The sequence below is a fragment of the Microtus ochrogaster genome (genome assembly GCF_000317375.1).
Source record: "Microtus ochrogaster isolate Prairie Vole_2 chromosome 14 unlocalized genomic scaffold, MicOch1.0 chr14_random_2, whole genome shotgun sequence".
Classification (NCBI taxonomy): Eukaryota; Metazoa; Chordata; class Mammalia; order Rodentia; family Cricetidae; genus Microtus; species Microtus ochrogaster.
In genome coordinates, this window is record NW_004949097.1 from 9,045,890 (window position 1) to 9,066,687 (window position 20,798).

The window sequence follows — 20,798 nt, forward strand, 5'->3', positions numbered from 1 at the left end:
TCTCTCTCTCTCTCTCTCTCTCTCTCTCTCTCTCTCTCTCTCTCTCTCTTTCTCTCTCTTCCTCTCTTCCCCCTCTCTGGTTATAGATATGGAAGACAAATGCCATTACCTTTTGTTCTTCATAGGCATCCTTCAGGCAAACATAATTTGTCACCGCTCTCATTGCAATCGGCAACTTTCCAATCGCCTTCAGATCAATAGGCTTCCTGTGAGCAGATATGATTAGCGTGTTCATCCACCAGTATGTTGCTTTGGAGAGTAAATTCACAAATGGCTGGAGGAACCTCACACCCAGGTCCTGGAGGTCTTCGGGAGGCTTCACTTTCTGAGGATTCATGAAGAAAACATATCTCTGCAGGAGGAAGAATTCCACAGTGTGACCATTAGCTTACTTCTCTCTCCACAGACTAAAAGTAAAACCACAACCTTTCCCACATTTTTGTTTAAGACAGCCAAAACTCATGTTTTAATTTATGGTTCTTTCCATTGCATTCTGAAATATCCTTTGCAATGTTTCTCCCTTACTTTCCTGAGACTAACCAGCTAGTTGTCAGAATTCCATATTGAAACCATTTGGAGACAATCCTGAAATATTAATTAGTCCATTAAAAGAACCTATTTTTTCCTATGATAGGGGTAATATAATGAAGATCGCTCTATCAAATCATTGAGATTTTAGCGCCATTGTTGAGTTACATGATTTGGCTAATTTTTACTGTTTGTTATGCACATTGATTGCAGTGTGCATCTCTCTACTCAAAAAGTTATATGATAGAAAATGAATATTGAAAATTGTGTTAGTGCTAGTAGTGTCTCACACAATGTAGCATTAAGAACAGAAAGTACAGAAGAATCGAAAGTACAGGCTCTGTGTGCCTTAACTATGGTTTTAACTACTGCATTTTGGACATGTACCTAGTTACCACTATAGACCGCTTCTCATCAGGGAAATGAGAAGAATAGAGAAAACTATCTCCTCTATAATCATCAAATTCAAGATTCATATTTTGATAAACCCAGACATGTCTTTGACCAGTCATGGATGAATAATTCAATTACTGCCTGTGAGAACATAAATAGAGTCTGGTTCACACAGATTCTGAGACACTAACATTAACACACACACACACACACACACACACACACACACACACACAGGCTCATAGAGGTAAATACTTGGTCCTCAGGTGGTGAAATTGTTTGGGAAGCATTAAGAGATGTGGCCTTGTTGAAGATGGTGTGTCACTGAGGGTGGGTTTCATAATTTCAAAAGACTGGTGCTATTCCCAGTCTCTATCTATCTATCTATCTATCTATCTATCTATCTATCTATCTATCTATCTACCTACCTTTCTTTCTTTCTTTCTATCTATCATCTATCTATCTATGTATCTATCTATTTACCTATCTATCTATATCTCTGTCTATAAGCTCTCACCTACTGTTCCAGTACCATGCCTGCCTGCCTGCTTGTCCTCCTACTTGTTTGCCACCATGCTGGCCATGATGAACATGAACTCTAATCCTCTGAAACTGTTATTACCCCTAGTAAACCCTTTCTTCTTTAAGTGTAACACACATAGATCACATATCCTTTCTTTCACACATCCCCCTCTTCAGAAACACTACCTATTCCTGTTTGGCTGTAGTCTGTAAGGCTGCAGTCTTGAGTGGCAGTCATCACACAAATGCCATTGGTACTCACTCTGACCCGGATGACGTTGATCTCCACAGCCATCAGCAGCCCATTCAAGATTACCATCACGCCTGTGATGCAGAAGCGCAGATCTGACACTCCCCACCCCAACTGCCAGTATTTGACCAACTTTATTGTCTTTGTAATAAAGGCCATCACCCAATATAGGAATAAAGCTGCAGAAAGAGAAAGGGGAAATGTAAAACTTCACTAACATTTCAACAGAAACATACAGGATTCTGTCAGTCTCTGAAGTGGCTTGTCTGTGTGTACTCCATAAGACCTTCAGTTACATAAAGAATTAACGACTTGGTATCTGTGTAATTTAATAGGCAGGTACATTGTAGTTCCCAGTGTGTGTGGATCATTGTTGGCATGGAATCGCCATGGGATTTATATAGCTGTGGAGCAGAGCTTCTGCTGTACTGCTAACCTTCTCAAACAAGTAACTTTAAACAGCACAGTCATCTGCAGGACACAGAAACAAACAAGGACCCTGAAGAGCAGCCTAGTCCTTGACTAGCTGAATGAGAAGGGCAGACACCTAGCTCGTCACCACCACAGCCAGCATCATACCATGAATGTGAGTGAGAAGCAAAGAGATATCTATAGCTGTACTGGGGAACTTACAAGTGAATACAGGATAAAGATGAATCTAGAATACCCCAGACAATCCAGTCTGGGCAACATTTAGCAGAGTCAGAACACTTCAGAGTACTCCCCTTTCCTCCCTGGAACAGGGTGCACATTGGCTTCAGCACTCAATATATATCAGGGATTTTAAGCTGAAGATGTAGAAATGGGGATAAATTTAAGGGATATTACCAGGCCAAATAATCCACTGTCTAAAGGGATCCACCTTAAATACTAGAAACAGGCTGAGAATCAGTGATGGGAAAAGATATAACCTGAAACCAGGAAGTATAGGATCCTGGAGAAACCATGTTAATTGTAAGACAAGTAAACTTCAAGATGAATATTAGCTGGAAGAAAAATGTCACTAATTAATCTAACAATAAAATGGTTTTTTGGTTTTGGTTTTTGTATTTTTGAGACAAGGAATCTCTATGTAACAGCCTTGGCTGTCTTGGAACTTGCTTCATAGACCAGACTGACCTTGAACTCACAGAGATCTGCCTGCCTCTGCCTCCCAAGTGTTAGGATTATTAAAAATGTGCTCCATCATACCCAGCCTTACAGGGGTCTATTTTTCAACAATCAAATTATGAGTGGCCCAATGAAAACCTGAATATCTAGACACTCTCAAGCATCTCATATTATTTGATGTTAGTGAAACTATCCAGTCTTTGGCATTATAAGATCTACTCACCACCTTCAGACTATACCTTCATAGTAACTGACCATGGAGCTGGTAATTAGGAAGAAAGGCATAATAAAATCAAAACAGGAATGAGATATAACTCAGCAGTCAAAGCAATTATTGCATAAGCAGCCAGTGCGAGGACTGAGGTTCAGATCCCTAGACCCACATGAGTGCTGAGTAGTCTCAGTGACCCACCTGTATTTCCAGCACCCAGGGGGCAGAGACAAGGGACCCATGGAGCAGGCTGACTAGTCAGAGCAGCTGTATTGGTGAACTCTTGGGTCATAGGAAAGACTCTACCTCAATGAATAAGGGAGAAGAGCAATGAGGATGATTCCTAACATCACCTGAGGCAGCCACACACATGTGCACATTTGTGTAAGTGCACCTATGCATTCATGTGTCCACACATATATGAACATGTATAGGCATATGGACACAATACAAAAATGAAGGAAAAAAACAACAGGAACCATTCACAGTATGGCTGTATTCATTTCTCAATGTAATTAAATTTTAAAATAAAACTTGGAATGGTGATTCATGCCTGTAACCCCAGAACTTGGAACATTTGTCTGATGCAAGAGAATCAGAAGTTTGAGGTCAACCTGAAATACATATTGAGACCCTTTCTCACACACACGGAGAAAATGTCAAGAACAAAGTTGGAGAGATGACTCAGCAGTTAAGAAAACTGGCTGGCCTTGCAGAGGACCCAAGTTCAATTCCTAGAACCCACATGGTAGCTCACAACTATCTGTAATTCCAATTCCAGGAAATCCAGTTATCTTCTCGGGTATATACATGGTACACATATACACGTGTCAGCAAAATACCCGTACACATAAAATGAAAACAATAAAATAAAATAAACAAAAGTGTTACATTTTTTTTTAAAGTCAAGAGCAATGCCTGTCACTTCTGCTTGTTGCTTAATGGGTGACAGACACTTAACTTAAAACAGCCCACACTTGTCTGGCAGTTTTCACGTGCTGTGAGTCAAAGCACATGTCATCTGGATTCTCTCAACAAACGCAAGTCAAGTGATGACAGCTGGTCAGCAGTGGACTAACGGACTTTGAATTTTTGTCCTTGCCACACGTTGTTGGAGCCTCCTTGACCTCGGGCGAGTATGTGACAGATTAAGAACGCCACGCACAGAAACAGAGCAGTCACCTCCGAGTCTTTCTGTTCGGGAAGCTAGCTAGATGTCTCCAAACGCTTAGAAATTTAACCAGGTATATCTAATAATCCATGTGAACGGATAGTTCCTGTACACAGTAGAAAACATTCTACGTAAATTCTACTTTATGTAAAAAATTAAGAAAAACTAAACTTAGACTAAGATTATTGTTTTAGACATTCATTTTGCAGAGGTAGAAACCAAATCAGTTTTCTACCTTAAAAGTTATGGAAAGGAGGACAGAGGAGAAAATCTGGAGAAAGAATTGCAAGTAGAAAAGGACAGAACACTGAGACAGTGTGTTTGAACTAATGGGAGCTCACTAAACAGAGCTGGACTGGGACTGAATGAGCATGGGGATCAAACTGGACCCTCGGAATGTGGAGCCAATCATAATGGCACTGGGATTTGTCTCTACTGCATGTACTGGCTTTTTGGGATCCTATTCTATTTGGATGCTCACCTTCCTAATCCTGAATGGGGCGGGGGGCTTGGACTTCCCACAGGGCAGGGTACCCTGCCCTCTCTTAGAACTGGAGAGGGAGGAGGAGAGGGTGAATGGGGGAGCAGGAGGGAAATGGGAGGAAGGGAGGAAGTGGAAATTTTTATTGGTATTATTTATAAAGTAATAAAAATTTATCAGGAAAAAAGAATTCAGATGAACAATAAAAAAGAAAAAAGGGAAAAAAAGAAAAGGACAGAACACAAAATGAACAACTGATGAAAGACTGTCCTCAGGAACATCAGCAAGACTGATCAGAAAGGACCATAGCAGACTGGTAATTCCTTAGCCAGGTTAGACAAAATGGAAGACTAAAATGGCCAGCATTGGGAATGGAGGCAGAGATGTCTCTAGCTCCATCTGTGAGGACGATAACCAGGGACAACTTTATGTTATCCTATCTGAGAGCTTATACCAAAGGGAATTGCTTAGAACCAATGACCGTGTGTGTGAAATAAAGAGTCTTGCCTCCTAAATAGCATCTTATAGCACTTGGATTTTAAGTGCATTGTGGTTCTCAAAACAAAAGTTAAAACTACAAACTTACCAGATAAAGCACGAGACAGTAAAGATTTAAACATAGGAAGAAATAACAACAGAAAACCATTGGATAAACTACACCACATCAAAATTAGAGTTTTCTATTTACCAGGAGACCCAGTTAAAGATATGAGTTTGAATGTTCCACACCTGGAGGAAAATATTATGATGATGTCACGGTATTTAATACATGAAGAGTACTTCTACAACTCAAAGATAAAACACAACTTACTGAAAATAGGACAAAACATAACAGCAACCACTTTAAAAAGATAGCAAGGATACCAACTCGATACCTCACAAAGACACAGCCAAGAAATTCACCAAATGACACTCTGTACTAGAAGCCAAGGAAGATGCTTATTAAAGCCACAGTAAGCTACCGGTATACACCCACCAGTCTAGAGGGGTGCACCAATTTCACTGAGTCTGTGTCCACAAGGAACTGAAGATGCAGCAGACTGTTAATGAAAATATAAAATGATTCAACAACTTTGGGGAAACATCTGTTGGCTTCTTACTGATATAGACATATGCCTCTACCTGCCCTATGGACCAGAAGTTCTCTTGGAGGTTTTTACGCTAAAAAAACAAGCTCATATTTCCACGAAATTTCATAATAGCCCTTTTCTGTCATAGCAGCCCGAACTCCAGACAGAGTCTGGGTATGCGTCAACATCACAGAGAAAAGCCCACATTGAAAGAGTTGAGAGTATTTGATTCAATCTGTGTGAAACTGGAGAACAAGCAACCTCCACATGGTGGAGGAAATCAGGATGGATGTTGTCTCTGTACAGATGGAAGGGAAGTGAGGGTAGTCTAAGACAGACGGAGGCTCCATGCTCAGCTGAGGGCGATGCTGTGCTGGGCTGATGGGGTACACATAGCTAACAGTTCAAGGCCTTTTAGCTTCAGGAATGCAAACTTTAGTTCACAGGAAGAACTATAGACAAAGGTTAACTCCAGTTAGGGAACGTGTGTGTGTGTGTGTGTGTGTGTGTGTGTGTGTCTTTATGTGTGTAAAAAGTAGAAAAATAAAGATTTGTGCTGAAACAAACAGAATGAAACCTAAACTGAAGAATTTTGGGCAGTAGATAAATGAGTACTTGTATAATTCTTTCAATTTTCTGCAGGTTTGGAAGTTTTCATCATGAATTTGTAATTGGAACAAATTGCAAGTTCATGATTTTAAAGTGAGCATTTTTTTCTGGGATCAAATCTTTCTCTTAAAATGATGGGAAAGTAGCCCTGTCTGTTCATTGTGACAGTCCCTCATTTTAGACATAAACCAAAGCCTTGTCTCCCACCTACATAACAATTGTGCACTGATTTTGACTTCAAGTCCTTAAATACATTGTTAAATTATACATGTTCGTTTCATTTGTATCCTGTAACTTAATTATATGCTTTCAAATTTTTCTTTTTCTTTTCTTTCTTTCTTTCTTTTTCTTTTCTTTTCTTTCTTTTTTTTTTTTTGTTTTTGTTTTTGTTGTTGCCCATTAGAAATTTCCTGTGGTTACTAGAAAGACTTTGTCAGAGTTCAAGCTTTGGCAAACCCTTTGTGCTAATTAGATTCCCTTCCGCCAGCCATGTGTCAGGCAACCCAGTATTAAGTCATGAGTATTTTTTTATGCAGCCATATTGACTGTCAACACCCTCTTGACAATAAAGCACTACTGTATCTTTGATTTCTCCTTATAATCTCCTGGTCAGTAGTCAATGGCATTTTCCCACAGCAACCACATAAAATCTAAGGTCCTTGGGTAGTACTAAGCTTGCGCTCATACTAACACGTGATTGTAGCTCTAACTTTGACAGTTTCACAAGACCCTCAAGTTTACCAGGGGCCCAGGATCTCTGCTTTCATCTCAGTTGTGTCTTCATGACAATGCATGCAAGAAATAGAAACATGAGTCAAAATTCTGCACCCAACCTACTGGAAAGAGTTCCATTATGTCAACATAAGGCAAAAGTGAAGTGAAGAGTGTTCAATTCCCTATTACTAGAGGTCAAAGGAGCCAGAGAGGCTAACTGGACAACCATAACCCCAGTGCAGGAGAGAGTGGCTGAGCTTCAAGGAGCTGTTCCCCTTGACTGCAATCTTTTCATCATGCTACAATACTCACTCTGCTGCAAGGAGACTTCTGAGAACTCCCCAAGAGGCCTACAGCAGAATGGAACCTACTGGCATCACTAGAAGGTGGGAAAGCCCTTGGAAGTTGTCTCAAGACTCCAAGGAAAAGGGATACATGGAGCTATATGAGATAACATGTTCACAGGGCCACTATGTACTAAGCTGTGATGGTTAGAAAATGATTCTTTAGTAGAGTTTGAAGTCCAGGATAGTGATGCCTCCAGAAGTTCCTTTATTGTAGAGGATTGTTCTGGATATCCTGAGTGTTTTTGCTTTTCCATATGAAGTTGAGTATTGTTCTATCGAGGTCCATGAAGAATTTTGCTGGGATTTTAATGGGCATTGCATTGATGCTGTTGATTGCTTTCAGTAAGATTGCCATTTTTACTAAGTTAGTCCTATCTACCCAAGAGCATGAGAGATCTTTCCATTTTCTGGTATCTTTGTCAATTTCTTTCTTCAAAGATTTAAAGTTCAAACTCTACTACAGAGCTACAATGCTGAAAACAGCCTGGTACTGTTTAAAAAAAAACAAAAAACAAAACAAAACAGGAAGAATAGAATCAAAAACAAACATCAATCCATATACCTACAAACACTGATTTTTGAGAAGGAAGCAAAAGATATAAAATGGAAAAAAGACAGCATAGTCAACAAATGGTGATGGCGTAACTGGATATCAACATGTAGAAGAATGAAAATAGACACATATCTATCACCATGCACAAAACTCAAATTCAAATGGATCAAAGACCTCAACATAAAACCAACCACACTGAACCTCATAGAGGAGAAAATGGGAAGTACACATGAACACATTGGCACAGGAGACCACGTCCTAAATATAACCCCAGTAGCACAGACACTGAGAGAAATAATAAATGGGACCTCCTGAAACTGAGGAGCTTCTGTAAAGCAAAGAACATGGTCAATAAGAGAAAATGGCAGCCTACAGAATGGGAAAAGATCTTCACCAACCCCATATCAGACATATGGCTTATCTCTAAAATATACAAAGAACTCAAGAAATTGCTCATCAAAAGAACAAATAATTCAATAAAAAAAATGGAGTACAGACCTAAACATAGAACTCTTAACAGAGGAATCTAAAATGGCTGAAAGACACTTAAGGAAATGCTCAACATCCTTAGCCATCAGGGAAATGCAAATCAAAACAACTCTGAGATTCCATCTTACACCTGTAAGAATGGCCAAGACCAAAAACACTGATGACAACTTATGCTGGAGAGGTTGTGGGGAAGGGGAACACTTCTGCATTGCTGGTAGGAGTGCAAACTGGTATAGCCCATTTGGATATCAGTATGGTAGTTTTTCAGAAAAATGGGAGACAACCTACCTCAAGATTTATCAATACCACTTTTGGGTATATACCCAAAGGATGCTTAACCGTGCCACAAGGACATGTGCTCAACTATGTTCATAGCAGCATTATTTGTAATAGCCAGAACCTGGAAACAACCTAAATGTCCCTTGACCCAAGAGTGGATTTTAAAAAATGTGGTACATTTACAAAATGAAGTACTACAGAGCAGAAAAAAAATAATGACATCTTGAAATTTGCAGGTAAATGGATCTATAAAGGATCATTGAGTAAGGTAGCCCAGATCCAGAAAGACAAATATCATATGTACTCACTCATAAGTGGCTTTTAGATATAAAGCAAAGAAAAACCAGCTTACAATTCACAACCCCGGAGAACCTAGAATCCAAAGAGGACCCTAAGAGAGACATACATGGATCCAATCTACATGGAAAGCAGAAAAAGTCAAGATCTCCTGAGTAAATTGGGAGTGTGGGGATCGTGGAGAGGGTAGAAAGGGAGAAGGGAGGAAGGCAAGGGAGAGGAGAAAATATATTTCTCAATAAAAAAAATAATTAAAAAAGAAGGAATTGTCAAATGTTAGAACTCTCCCTTAAAGTCTTGAATATTGTAAATTAGGACATGGAAAGGAGTGCTTTTTAAATCCATATGTTATTCTCTAATATGCTGCAATGTTGCCGAATAAGGTAAATTTTCATCAAACTAAAAAAAAAAACACACAATGGGTGTGGCAAAGCACAATAAGTAGTCAAGCAGAGGCCATGGCCACTCTTGGGATGTCCCCATTTCACAGACCTTACCAGTAAGGGGAGCACGAGTCCTGTGGAGTCAGATGCTGTGACACCACAGCAGAGTGTGTAAGGTCTGTGTGGCATTGAATCCTCTTGTCCTCCAAGGCCCCCAGTGGAGAAGAGGAGAGAGAGGAGGATGACAGAGATGGACACCACACAGCGTGGATGTAACACCTCTGAGGACCACTCAACCTCAGTAACCCTATGTTCCACTAGGAACTTGCCATTCTCCCTCTAAACCACTGTCGTCATCACTCTGAAATATACTGAAGTCTTCCTAAGCAGTGGGAAATCTGTCCTTTCCATGTCCTGCCTGTCCTGACTCTTGGACTATAAGTGGATCTAAGTAAACTTGCCATCCAGGCCCATATGGGAATAAAAACTAGAGACGTAGATGCTGTCAGTCAGTCCCAAACTACAATAAGATGGTAACACACCAGTGTTGCTTTCTCTGCCTTCATTAAACATATATCTCCTCCAAAAAAATGATTTTTAATGTCCCCAAGGCCAGCACATCGCTCTCCTTCCCCCCACTAGCATATCGCAGAGGGTATTTATTAGAGGGGAAATGGAGTTGTCACAGCTTAGGATGCCTTAATGCATCCCAACCTCACATTCACTGGGAGACTCCAAAAGAATAAAATGTTTTCCATACTTCCCATTCCCAACCCCCTTTGCTCTTTATTTATTTGTCATTTGGAGAAGAAACCAGATGGTTCTTTTGTGGAGGATGATCAGAAAATCTGTGAGAATATTTACCTAAAAGCAATTTCGGGAAATTGGATGTTTCGATGTTATGATAATACACGATGGACGTTGTGGTGGCAATAAATCCCATCACGGCCGGCATGAAAAGATGGAGGTGCCTGGATGCCCGCCTCCTAGAGAGAGCAAAACAGTGTCGGTGTCTAAGCAAAGGGTTCTAGAGAGTTCTTCATTGTGTTTGCAACCTTCGAATGAGAACTCACTCAGCTATGTTTCAAAGTCAGACTGCAGTAGTAGTTTCTTAGAGAGCATTGAGCAAATACAACACAGTTGTGCTGAAAACATTCATCCTAACACAAAGCATTAATAAATACAACGAAATAACAGAATCCTTACAACAAAACATATATACCCACCATTGTATATGTGTATATGCATTGTGTGTGTATATGCGTGTATTTATACATTGATCTATAAATTACATGTCAATGCAGGCCTGCTGAAGTAATAATGACCAGAGCAATAAAAACAATGAGCCAAAAGAGTTAAAGACATATTTGAGGAAGTATGAGTGACATTGGAGACTGGAATACAGAAAGATAATGCAACTGAACATAATATCAAGCAAAATGAGAGGCATGAAGACAACATTTTCTCCCATTTGTGGGTCCTACTATTCTTTATAAATATATAGCACCATTTATCTATATGTATTTAAATGTCATGGAAACAAGTGACGTTATGGGAAAGGAGGAGATGAGCAGAGGGAGAAAGGAGAAGGGAGACCACAGGGAGGTCACGGACCATGGATGGGGTGCTAAAGTCAGAGTACATAATGCATTGGGAGCAATTGTCTATATAAAACCCAGCACTGGGGTCAAGGAATATATGCTAATAAAAATAAAATAAACAAAATAAAACCAATGCCCCAGTCAGAATAGTGGTAGACAGGGCAGAGAATATGGAAATATAATGACACTTTAAACCACATAATATGTTTAAAATTCTTAATAGTTTAACGTTGAACCAGAGAACTTAGGATTTTGTACATCATGTAACAGGCAATAATCTCTAAAGAAAACTGGAAGAGCTTAATAGTTAGTGCTTAGTCACACTTGGGTTTTAGACCAATTTATTCTGCACCATAGGGACGATGGATTTGGTAAGTAGTTGTGGAGAAGGGAAGAAACAGAAGGAGAGGCCACCAGGAAATGATCCACAAGAGCCCAGTGATACAGGGAAGGTCATCAGTGATGTGAAGGGAACAGGACATCTGGGAAAGGTCAGCTGCAGATTGAACCAGTGTTGATCAATGTGGGTCTAAAGGCAAAGGCCATAGAGTTAGATGACCAATGACCGATGTGAATGTATGAAGATAATGATGGCAGACTCAGATGAAGTCCTCTTCCTGGGCAGACAGTTATGTGACTGGGGTGCTCCACGTGCAGAAGAGAAAGGAAGCGAGCTCGATGAGGATATGCAGATCATGAGGGTGCCTAATGATGACAACTGACTTGTTGAACATTAGCAAGCCTCTGTACTGCTTCACTGCACTGAGCAAAGAATATTTGACCAAGATTTGGGTTATAAGAGATCAGAAAGTTAGTCTGGGGAGATGGATAAGTGTTGCTGCACAAGTATGAGGACTGGGGTTGAGATCGCCAGAAGCCAGGTGGGCATGGTACGGTGGCCTGCCTGTCATCCCAGAACGAGCTGGCTGACTAGTCATTCCAACAAGCTCAGAATTCAGGAAGAGGCCCTGTCTTAACACAAATGATGGCAAGGGATGGAGGAGGAAACCTGGTGTCAGCTTGAGGCCCACACACACATGCATTGGCACACACATATGCTTCCACAAACATGCTAAAACAAATTCACACACACAAAGAACAGAAAGAAAGACTATCAGCAATGAAAACGTGATAATATGGCCATGAATGTGTAGTGCATGCTCACTGGGTTTCTTGTAGAGCAGTTTTCAGGGTAGGTTAGAGAGAAGAAGGAGGCTAACTTAGTGTTGAAGAAGTCATAGCAAGACGGCAGTTTAAGAAGCCTGGATAAGAAATAGGGAGAAGTCTACAGCTCAAAAGTGGGAGAGTTATATTGGTTCACAATACACAAAAACAGGGTTCTATTGGTTCTATTTGCCTGTTTGGTTTTAAGACCAACTTCCAACCATCACCACTGCAAACAACTTCCACCATTACCAGGGAATGTTCATTATTCATTCGGCCTGTTTCCTTTCTCTCATGCCGCACATCAGCCGTGAAGCCTGAAGAGAAGAGTCTTCCTTGATAACACACCAAGGTTATAAGAAATATTGGACTGGTCTCTTTTCATACACACACATAGAAACATACAATGTCAAACTACATGGTTCAAAAACAGAAGAAATCATTAAAGCCAGCATTGGCTGTGTTTGTATAAACATACCAAGGAGTTCTAAACAGGTATCAATAAGTCAGTGGCAAAATAAATCTCCAATTGCTTTAAATAAGGACACACATTAGAATCTCTGATTTTCCTCTCTTATAAGAAATTCAGATGAGCACACATCTGCAAAGAGCTACCATGAAGCATTATGGGAAAGGCAGCTTCCTGATGGAAGTTTCAGTCCTTGCTAACTGCTACGGGAAAACTTGGAAGTTGCAAAGGAGGTCCTATGAAATGAGAGGAAAATAGTTTTCAAACTTGCCTTTTTTTTTAAACTTGAAAAGTTTCTATTATTATTTTTTAGACAGAGTCTCTCTATATAGCCCCAGCTATCCTGGAACTCACTATGTAGATCAAGTTGGCCTCAGACACAGATCTGCCTGCCTCTACTTCCCCAATGTGCTGGGATTAAAGGTGTGTGCCACCACACATGGCTCCAAATCAATATTTGAATGAAAGGCATTCTGTGATTTAAGCATTTCCTATTGCTTGGGTGTATTCTGTTAATATGTGAGGGAAATATTTTTCACAGGCTATATTTACATTTACAAGTGAAATCCATTGTTTTTAATTCCCTAAATTAAACTTCTTTTATAAGAAGGACAAAATTCCACTAGAAATATGACTTCATGCAAATTCTGATATTAAATTTCTCTCATCCTTTACTTCAATCTCTTTGTCTCTATGGCTCTATTAGTGCCTGCCTCATCTCTGTTTCTTTACAAAAATAATGAGAACATCTGAGAATTGATGGCTATATTAAAACATAAATTCATAGCTATTAGAGTTATATATTCAACTAATATCAAGACATATAGAAAGATAAAGATACTTAATAGTGGTATAGATGGTATGTATAAAGCTATTTTTAAAGATAAAGTACACATCAAAATGCTTCAAAGAACAGAACTTTCTGAATAAGAGAACAAAGAAGTATAAAAACACATGTTTTAGGGAAAGTCACAAAGATCTGGAATTATCCATCAGAGAAATTATGCAGCCAGACAACAATGAAGGTAAAACACAGAGGGACTAGGGAGAAAGTTCAGCAGGCAAAGTGTGTACAGTGTGGAGCTGAGTGCAGAACCCATGTAGAAAGACAGGCAGGATGTATGTACCCGCAAGCTCAGTGCTCCTAGGAGCCATGTGAATCAGAGACACCTTGGGCGCCAGCTAGCCTGGTGTATGCAATGGCAATGGAATCACATGTCAAACAGACAGACAATGAGGACCGACAACAGAAATTGTACCACCCCATTCACACACATGAACATACATGCATCACACACACACACACACACACACACACACACACACACACACACACACACACCAGAAGCAAACCAACGTGGTTTCCTGTATGGTGGGTGGCAGTTATCACAGTTAATAAGTCATGATCTGATCCCCTCCCCCGGCTTAGCCTGACTGTGTCCTCTGAGCTACAGCTCTGTGCCTGCTCGCGCCCAGTAAGATACTGAACAAGCTGGGTCACTTACGAGTCTGAAACAATGCCTTCTGCTATTTCACAGACGTGGACAAACAGGAGTGCAAACGTCAGAATCCATCTCAGGTTGTGTCCGGGAAAATGAAGCCATGTGTTGTGATGAATTTGCACCTTTGAGCTTTGGCTCCCCCATCCTGAGAGAAAAGGGGGAAATATGATTAATAAAAAGGTCATTATAACCAGGAGTGCAATTTACGTTACTGAATGCCGCATGCTTTGGGGAAATTCCTGAAACACTAGAGCCTCACAGCAATGGAAACTTTGGTCTATTTTCTTTGTGTTAAAAATAACTATTTAAGTTAGATTTACAATACCATGGAGGCTCACACATTAACACATGGTACATTGTTCAGACATGACTCTCCACCTCTGAGAACAGCGTGTTCATAACTGATGCACCCTCAACTTCTGATTTGTCCAACGAGACAAATGAATAATTACAATATCTAAAGAAGATCAGCATCTGTAGTCTTTTAAAACCTGAGCCCTCCAGGGGCCTAACAAAAAAACCCCACATATTTGGTGGTATGATAGGGGACCCATTTGTAGAGTCAACTCTGAATCACATGAATGTATTTGTGTGTGTGTATGTGTGTGTGTGTGTGTGTGTTCACATGTGTGGGAAGATGAGCACATGTATCTCATGATGTACATATGGAAGTCCTCACCTTCCACTTTGTTTGACACAAAGGTCTATTATTGGTCACGGTTGACCTGTGGGCTTCTGGGGCTTTTCCTGTCTCCCCCTCCCCTCCCTGTCTTGCAACAGGAGTGCCTAGATTATAGATATGCAATAGAGCATCTTTTTTATATGGGTTCTAGGGATTCAAACTCAGGTCCTCATGCTTGCACAGCAATGTGATGAGCACTGTTCAACAAGCATACTATGTGTTTCTTAAGGAAACTGGGGCCTATAAAGATGGTTCAGCAGTTGCATACTGATACTACAGAGGACCAGAATTCGGTTCCCAGCTCACAGATGCTTATAACACTAGCTCCAGCCATGGTATCCACATGCGCGTAAGTATACATGCATACGTACACACTTTAAAATAAAATAATAAGGTAAGATAGAAATATTCAGTCATTCACATAAGCCTTGGGAATAACTGAGAATACTACTGGTTCCCGCTATGATCACAACAGAATTAAAATCAGTATTATTTCTTGCTGAGATTTTAAATTTTTCCTCCCCAAACTGTAGGTAGAGAGAATATCATCACTTATGGTACACTAGACCAGAATCCCACCTCCATTTGTTGCCCTCCACTTTCTTTCTAGATTTTGACTAAAGAAATAGACAGTTCACTTCAAAAATGAATGAGAGCTTCTGCTGGAAATATTGCAAGAAAGAAATTCTGCGTAGACCAAGGGAGACAGCAGCATCTGTGAGAAAACCCGATTTACATCTCAGAACTTCCAAATGTAACTCACAACTGGGAAGTAAGCTTTCTTAACATATTCTCCTGTGCTTTATACTTTCACCTCTAGCAGGCGAGTTCTGTCTCTCTCCTGTGATGTTATCATTCCCCTAGGATGTGGTACTTCTTTCATACTAAGTGGCCATTGTCATAAATGAACATTCCATCAGTCCTTCTATTTAAATATCCTAGAGGTCAGCCTCTGTGATGACACTGAAGTGGGGGATATCATGGGCTAACTGCATGTAGGGATGTGAATTATTAACTATAGACCTGCATTAAAAGAGCAACGCTTAAGATACCACTGCGGAAAAACTGAGCAGGGTGTCTTCTCTCTGCTCCTAGCATATTCGGTGTCTATACATCTATTTAGCGCAATTAGCAATGTACCAAGTGTCACACTGGTCTCTCTGTACTCCAGATGACAGACCATCTCTCTTGGAGTGTTATTCCATGATACCTATGGATGTTTCCTTTCTGCTGCTGTGATAAGCGCTCGGACCAAAAGCAAACCTGGGGCAGAAAGCACTTACTTCCTTTTGCAATTTCCAGTCCTTCAGCAAGAGAAGCCAGGACAGGAACTCAAGCTAGAATCTTGAAGCAGAAGTCTAGGAGGACTGCCACTCACTGGCTTGTTGAGCTACCTTTCATAGACAGCCCAGGTCCACCCATCTAGGGATGGTTCTGACTGCCTCAACTTCCCTAACAAGAATTCTAATGTAGAATTGCTAACCAGATAAGCTTCTCCCCTTGCATTAGGCAAGATATTTAGTTTTACATTAATCTTAATCATTTTATATATAAAATGGTTTAATGTTTTACAAGTTAAAGGGTCTAATTTTTGCAGCTGTGGTTGGCTGCAATGCCTGGAACCCCCACATCACTCAGGAGATTAAAGCAAGAGGATTTCAAGATCAAGGGCAAACTGGGATGCATATCAAACTTCAGATGTCTGAGCTGTGTAACAGAAACTTTTCTCTAGGAAAATAAAGAGGAAAAAATGAAAGGGAAATGATCTATTTTGATTGTTTGCAGGAAGCTCCTAAAATTATATATAACTGCCCTAAAGAACTGATTGTGTGCATGTATAAATGGTTAAATAAAGCATAGTTACAAGATTGTTGTTTGTTTCCCGAGTCAGTATCACTGTATAGCCCATCCTGGACTACAACTCAGGCCAGCCTCCTGTCTTAGCCTCCCAGATGTTAGAACTGCAGGGCTTAGCCACCACACCCAGCCGACTTTGCAAATGGTTTCCATAAGAATCTTTCTCCTTAAGACACAACCTACCAGCCTCCTCCTTTTAAGACCCAGATGTGTCACCCTGCAATTGTTTCCTCCTGCTCCCTAGGAGTCAGCTGCTCCAGCAGGTAAGTTCTCAGGGCGCTTTTGCAAAGGGGCTGACAAGATGGAGTTACGATGGTTCATCTGCTCCTGTGGTCTGCACTGGAGGTGGGAGCTCTATCTTGCCCAGTTTCAATCCTGTCTCTGTGCATGAGGCAAACAGTCCACAAATGCTTTGGTTCTGTCTCACAGAATTATCCTTGCTCCCTTTGAAAGAGTTGCTGCCACACAGCTGGCATTTTACATGTGGAATATTCTACAGCAAGCGCGTACAATTGAAACACACAAAAAACAGCATCACACTGTCTTCACAAACTTACACATCAACTTTCAAGGTGGAAAACTTAACACGGCATCAGACAGAACCTCCACCATTAGTGAAGCAGAAATGTGAGGTGCTACAGCAAAGGACACTTGAGGACTCACCAGTGAACAGTATTGAGGAGGACATTTGAGGACTCACCAGTGAACAGTATTGGGGAGGACGTTTGGGGACTCACCAGTGAACAGTATTGGGGAGGACATTTGAGGACTCACCAATGAACAGTATTGAGGAGGATGTTTGAGGACTCACCAATGAACAGTATCGGGAAGGTGATAAACAAAAGGAAGACATGAGGGACCAGGTTGAGCGCATCCACAAAGCAGGGGTTTTGGAGAACACCATAATAGATGTTATATGAGGAGATGTTGTTCCCACAGAACGAAAGGCTCATTTCTTCTTATTTGATTAGCCTAAAATGGAGAGAAGACCATGCCAGCATTAAACTTTCTTTCCTAAAATGATGGCTTTAATAGAGGGGACTATAGAGTAAATTAATGATGTGGGAGTGATTTCTTTCTAATCTGTTGCTTTTGTTGGTTAATTAATAAAGAAACTGCCTAGGCCCATTTGATAGGCCAACCCTTAGGTGGGTGGAGTAAACAGAACAGAATGCTGGGAGAAAGAAGCTGAGTCAGGGAGTCGCCATGATTCTCCTGCCGGACACAGACGCAGGTTAAGATCCTCCCTGGTAAGCCACCTCATGGGCTACACAGATTATTAGAAATGGATTAGATCAATATGTAAGAGCTAGCCACTAAGAGGCTGGAACTAATGGGCCAGGCAGTGTTTAAAAGAATACAGTTTCCATTGTAATTATTTCAGGTAAAGCTAGCTGTGCGGGCGGGCAGGTGGCAGAAAGTGGCCCACCGCCCCTATTATTTAAACAAATTAATGCCCTTGCTTTTGTGCCTGGGGAAGCAGCAAGGTATATCAAGGTAACTTCGGGTCTTCCATAACATTCTACTAGGCCTCTTCCCACACCTTTTAAAAAAGGAAAACACCTGTGCAAAGTGACGCCTCAGAGAAGTATGTATCTGACTAAGAGAAAGTCAGAGGACAAAAACGGTGATATGGTAGGGGAAGGAGGGAAACGACACTGGTGAGTGCAAAGTCGGAATCTATGGTATGAAATTGTTTCCCAGGCTCATTCACCAAGAATCAAAAAGAGGGGTTCCCTAGTCATGTTGTCTGGATACAGATGACGGGAATGTCTCTCTCTTCTCCTATAGGAAATAGTAACAGAAGCAGACAGGGCTGCAGACAGAAGCTGCTTTTCTCTGAAGAAGAACAATGTCAAACAATTAAGACACATTTAACACAAGGCCTGACAAGTTAAGGAGATTCCTCAGGCATCAGTGTCAGACATCTTCTTGGGCATTTGTGATCCAATGGCTTTATTACAGTCACAGTGTGGAGCTGTCACCAAGCTAATTTTAGACACGTTCATCATCCCCAAAGAAACTTAATATTATCCTTTGATCTACCTGCTCCCATTTTTTCATCCTCCCTCCTTAAGGAAGAAGTAACATATTTTCTCTGCTTTAATTCTTTGTTTACAATGTGTGTGTGTGTGTGTGTGTGTGTGCGTGTGCGCACGCGCACGCAATACATTAGGCATGTGGGGATCAGAGGACAACTTGCAGGAGTCAGTTCTCCCTTCCACCATCTGGGTTAGGTGCTCAAATGCAGGTCATGCATCTTAGCAGCCAGCGGCTTTATCACTGATCCATCTCACCATGTCTTATGTACTTTTTCAACAGCATTTTAATCACCAAGATGAGTAATTTTCTATGGCACAGGTTCTACCACATTTTAATCTTTTCACTGGTTGATAGACATTCGGTGCATTTAGACTTCTAGGTGCTATGAAAATACCACTAGAAATATTCCTAAAGTCAAGGCACTCTGCCCAAGTTGAGACAAAGGCTAGCTGCTGAGTTGGAGATCAGTGTCCCCATGCAGTATAAGAAGGTGTAGGTAGGAAGGAAACACAGGGCTTTCAAGCCAGGCTTCGTGAGGACCTCAGCTTCCACCCTGTGTGGGTGTGAGCCCAGGATGTGCTCTGGCTATGATTTTAAGTAGAAGATCTTTCTCCTTGCTAGACTGGAAAGACAGTAGAGCTTGCTCCATCAGCATAAGACTTGAGGACCCCCAAATAATCCTCCAGCAACCTGAAACCCTTTGTGTGGTGCCTACTACTTAAATAACATCAACTTCATTCTTGGTGCCACCCAGGTGTTATCTGAAGTCCTCAGAACAGTCATGTATTGTTGGTGATGTTGTGGGGGTTTACGGCAGACTATTCTGAGCTTTGGATAAGTCCAGCCGTCTGTCACCTGGTAGACAACTTGGGATCCGCACCCACTTGTCAGATTTATGACCTGTGCTTTTCCATTCTGTCACTTAGCCACCCACCCATTTTTCTACAGAACCAATCTTAACTGTTCACATTAAAACAAATAGCAGTTTAAGAGTTTAACCTCTGAAGACTTTTCCATATTCATGTTGGATTCTATTAGGGATATGAAAAGATAATATTTTATTAGCTAACAGCACTTGTCTTTTTTCTTTATTAATTTAATAATTAACATGATTTTTTTCCTGAAAACAAGATGAATAATATGACAGAGAGAATGTTGGCAGTATTAGATAAATTGCTGGGAAAATCAAATTTCCCTCAGAGGTCCTAAAAATCATTGCATGAACATAAGTAACTAGTTAGAAAGCTGGTATGGTTAAATTCCAAATGTTTGTTTATAACCCTTCACGCATATTATTTTTGATAAATGCTTTTGTGGATAAGTCTCTAGTTGTGGACAGGCTCTCTAGTTGAGATCTTTTTTAAAAAATTGTATTTTTACAACAAATTCAAAATTCAGCTATATATTTGGTAAATCATTACACACTAAAAAAAAACTCACAAGGGAGAAAGAATTGAAAACTTCCAAATAGTGACAAAATGGAAGTTAAACATTCACATATGTGTATTAGTAAATGTGTTTTGATAAAAATAGAAAAGCAACCTAAGAACTCATAGCTAGCATTGAGATTTTTAAGACTATTTCCTTGTTTAGTGGAAATGATAAAATGGAACTCTAAGTCATTTTTGATTGATTCTACAGTGCAGGAGCCCAAATGCAGAGCATTGAACATTCTACGCAAATGGTTTACCACTGAACCACACACTCAAACCCCTGCCTTCAAGTTCACATTTCACAGAAAAAAATCTAGACAATTTTATTCCCCCTGCTGTGGTCCCTGAGCCTTGCCCTCGTTTCCACTCTCTCCGCTTATATAGCTCTCCTTGCTTCCTTTTGACATCTCCTCGACTGACCCTTTGACCTTTAGATTTCTGTCTCTAAACCCACTGTCCAGGAAGCAGGTTCTAGCAGCCAGCTACAGCAAACCAGAAGGAGGGAACGAGAAAATTTATAGCAGCTATTTTAGTGTCTGTGTCCACCAAAGACATTGAATCAAGATGGTGTGTGTGTGTGTGTGTGTGTGTGTGAGAGAGAGAGAGAGAGAGAGAGAGAGAGAGAGAGAGAGAGAGAGAG

The 20,798-nt window shown here is 40.6% G+C and overlaps 1 protein-coding gene across 1 annotated transcript in view; it reads right to left on the reverse strand.

Moving 5' to 3' along the window:
• The window catches only part of Abcc9 (ATP binding cassette subfamily C member 9), a 122,649-nt gene that overhangs the window by 99,965 nt on the left and 1,886 nt on the right, over window positions 1-20,798 (reverse strand). Inside the window, exons 3-7 of the mRNA XM_005364574.3 lie at window positions 17,494-17,654; window positions 14,147-14,288; window positions 10,272-10,393; window positions 1,706-1,872; window positions 110-352 (exon numbers count right to left, since the gene is read on the reverse strand). Coding sequence (XP_005364631.1) covers window positions 110-352; window positions 1,706-1,872; window positions 10,272-10,393; window positions 14,147-14,288; window positions 17,494-17,635 — 816 coding nt within the window. The 5' untranslated portion in view covers window positions 17,636-17,654. The remainder of the gene's footprint in view (window positions 1-109; window positions 353-1,705; window positions 1,873-10,271; window positions 10,394-14,146; window positions 14,289-17,493; window positions 17,655-20,798) is intronic.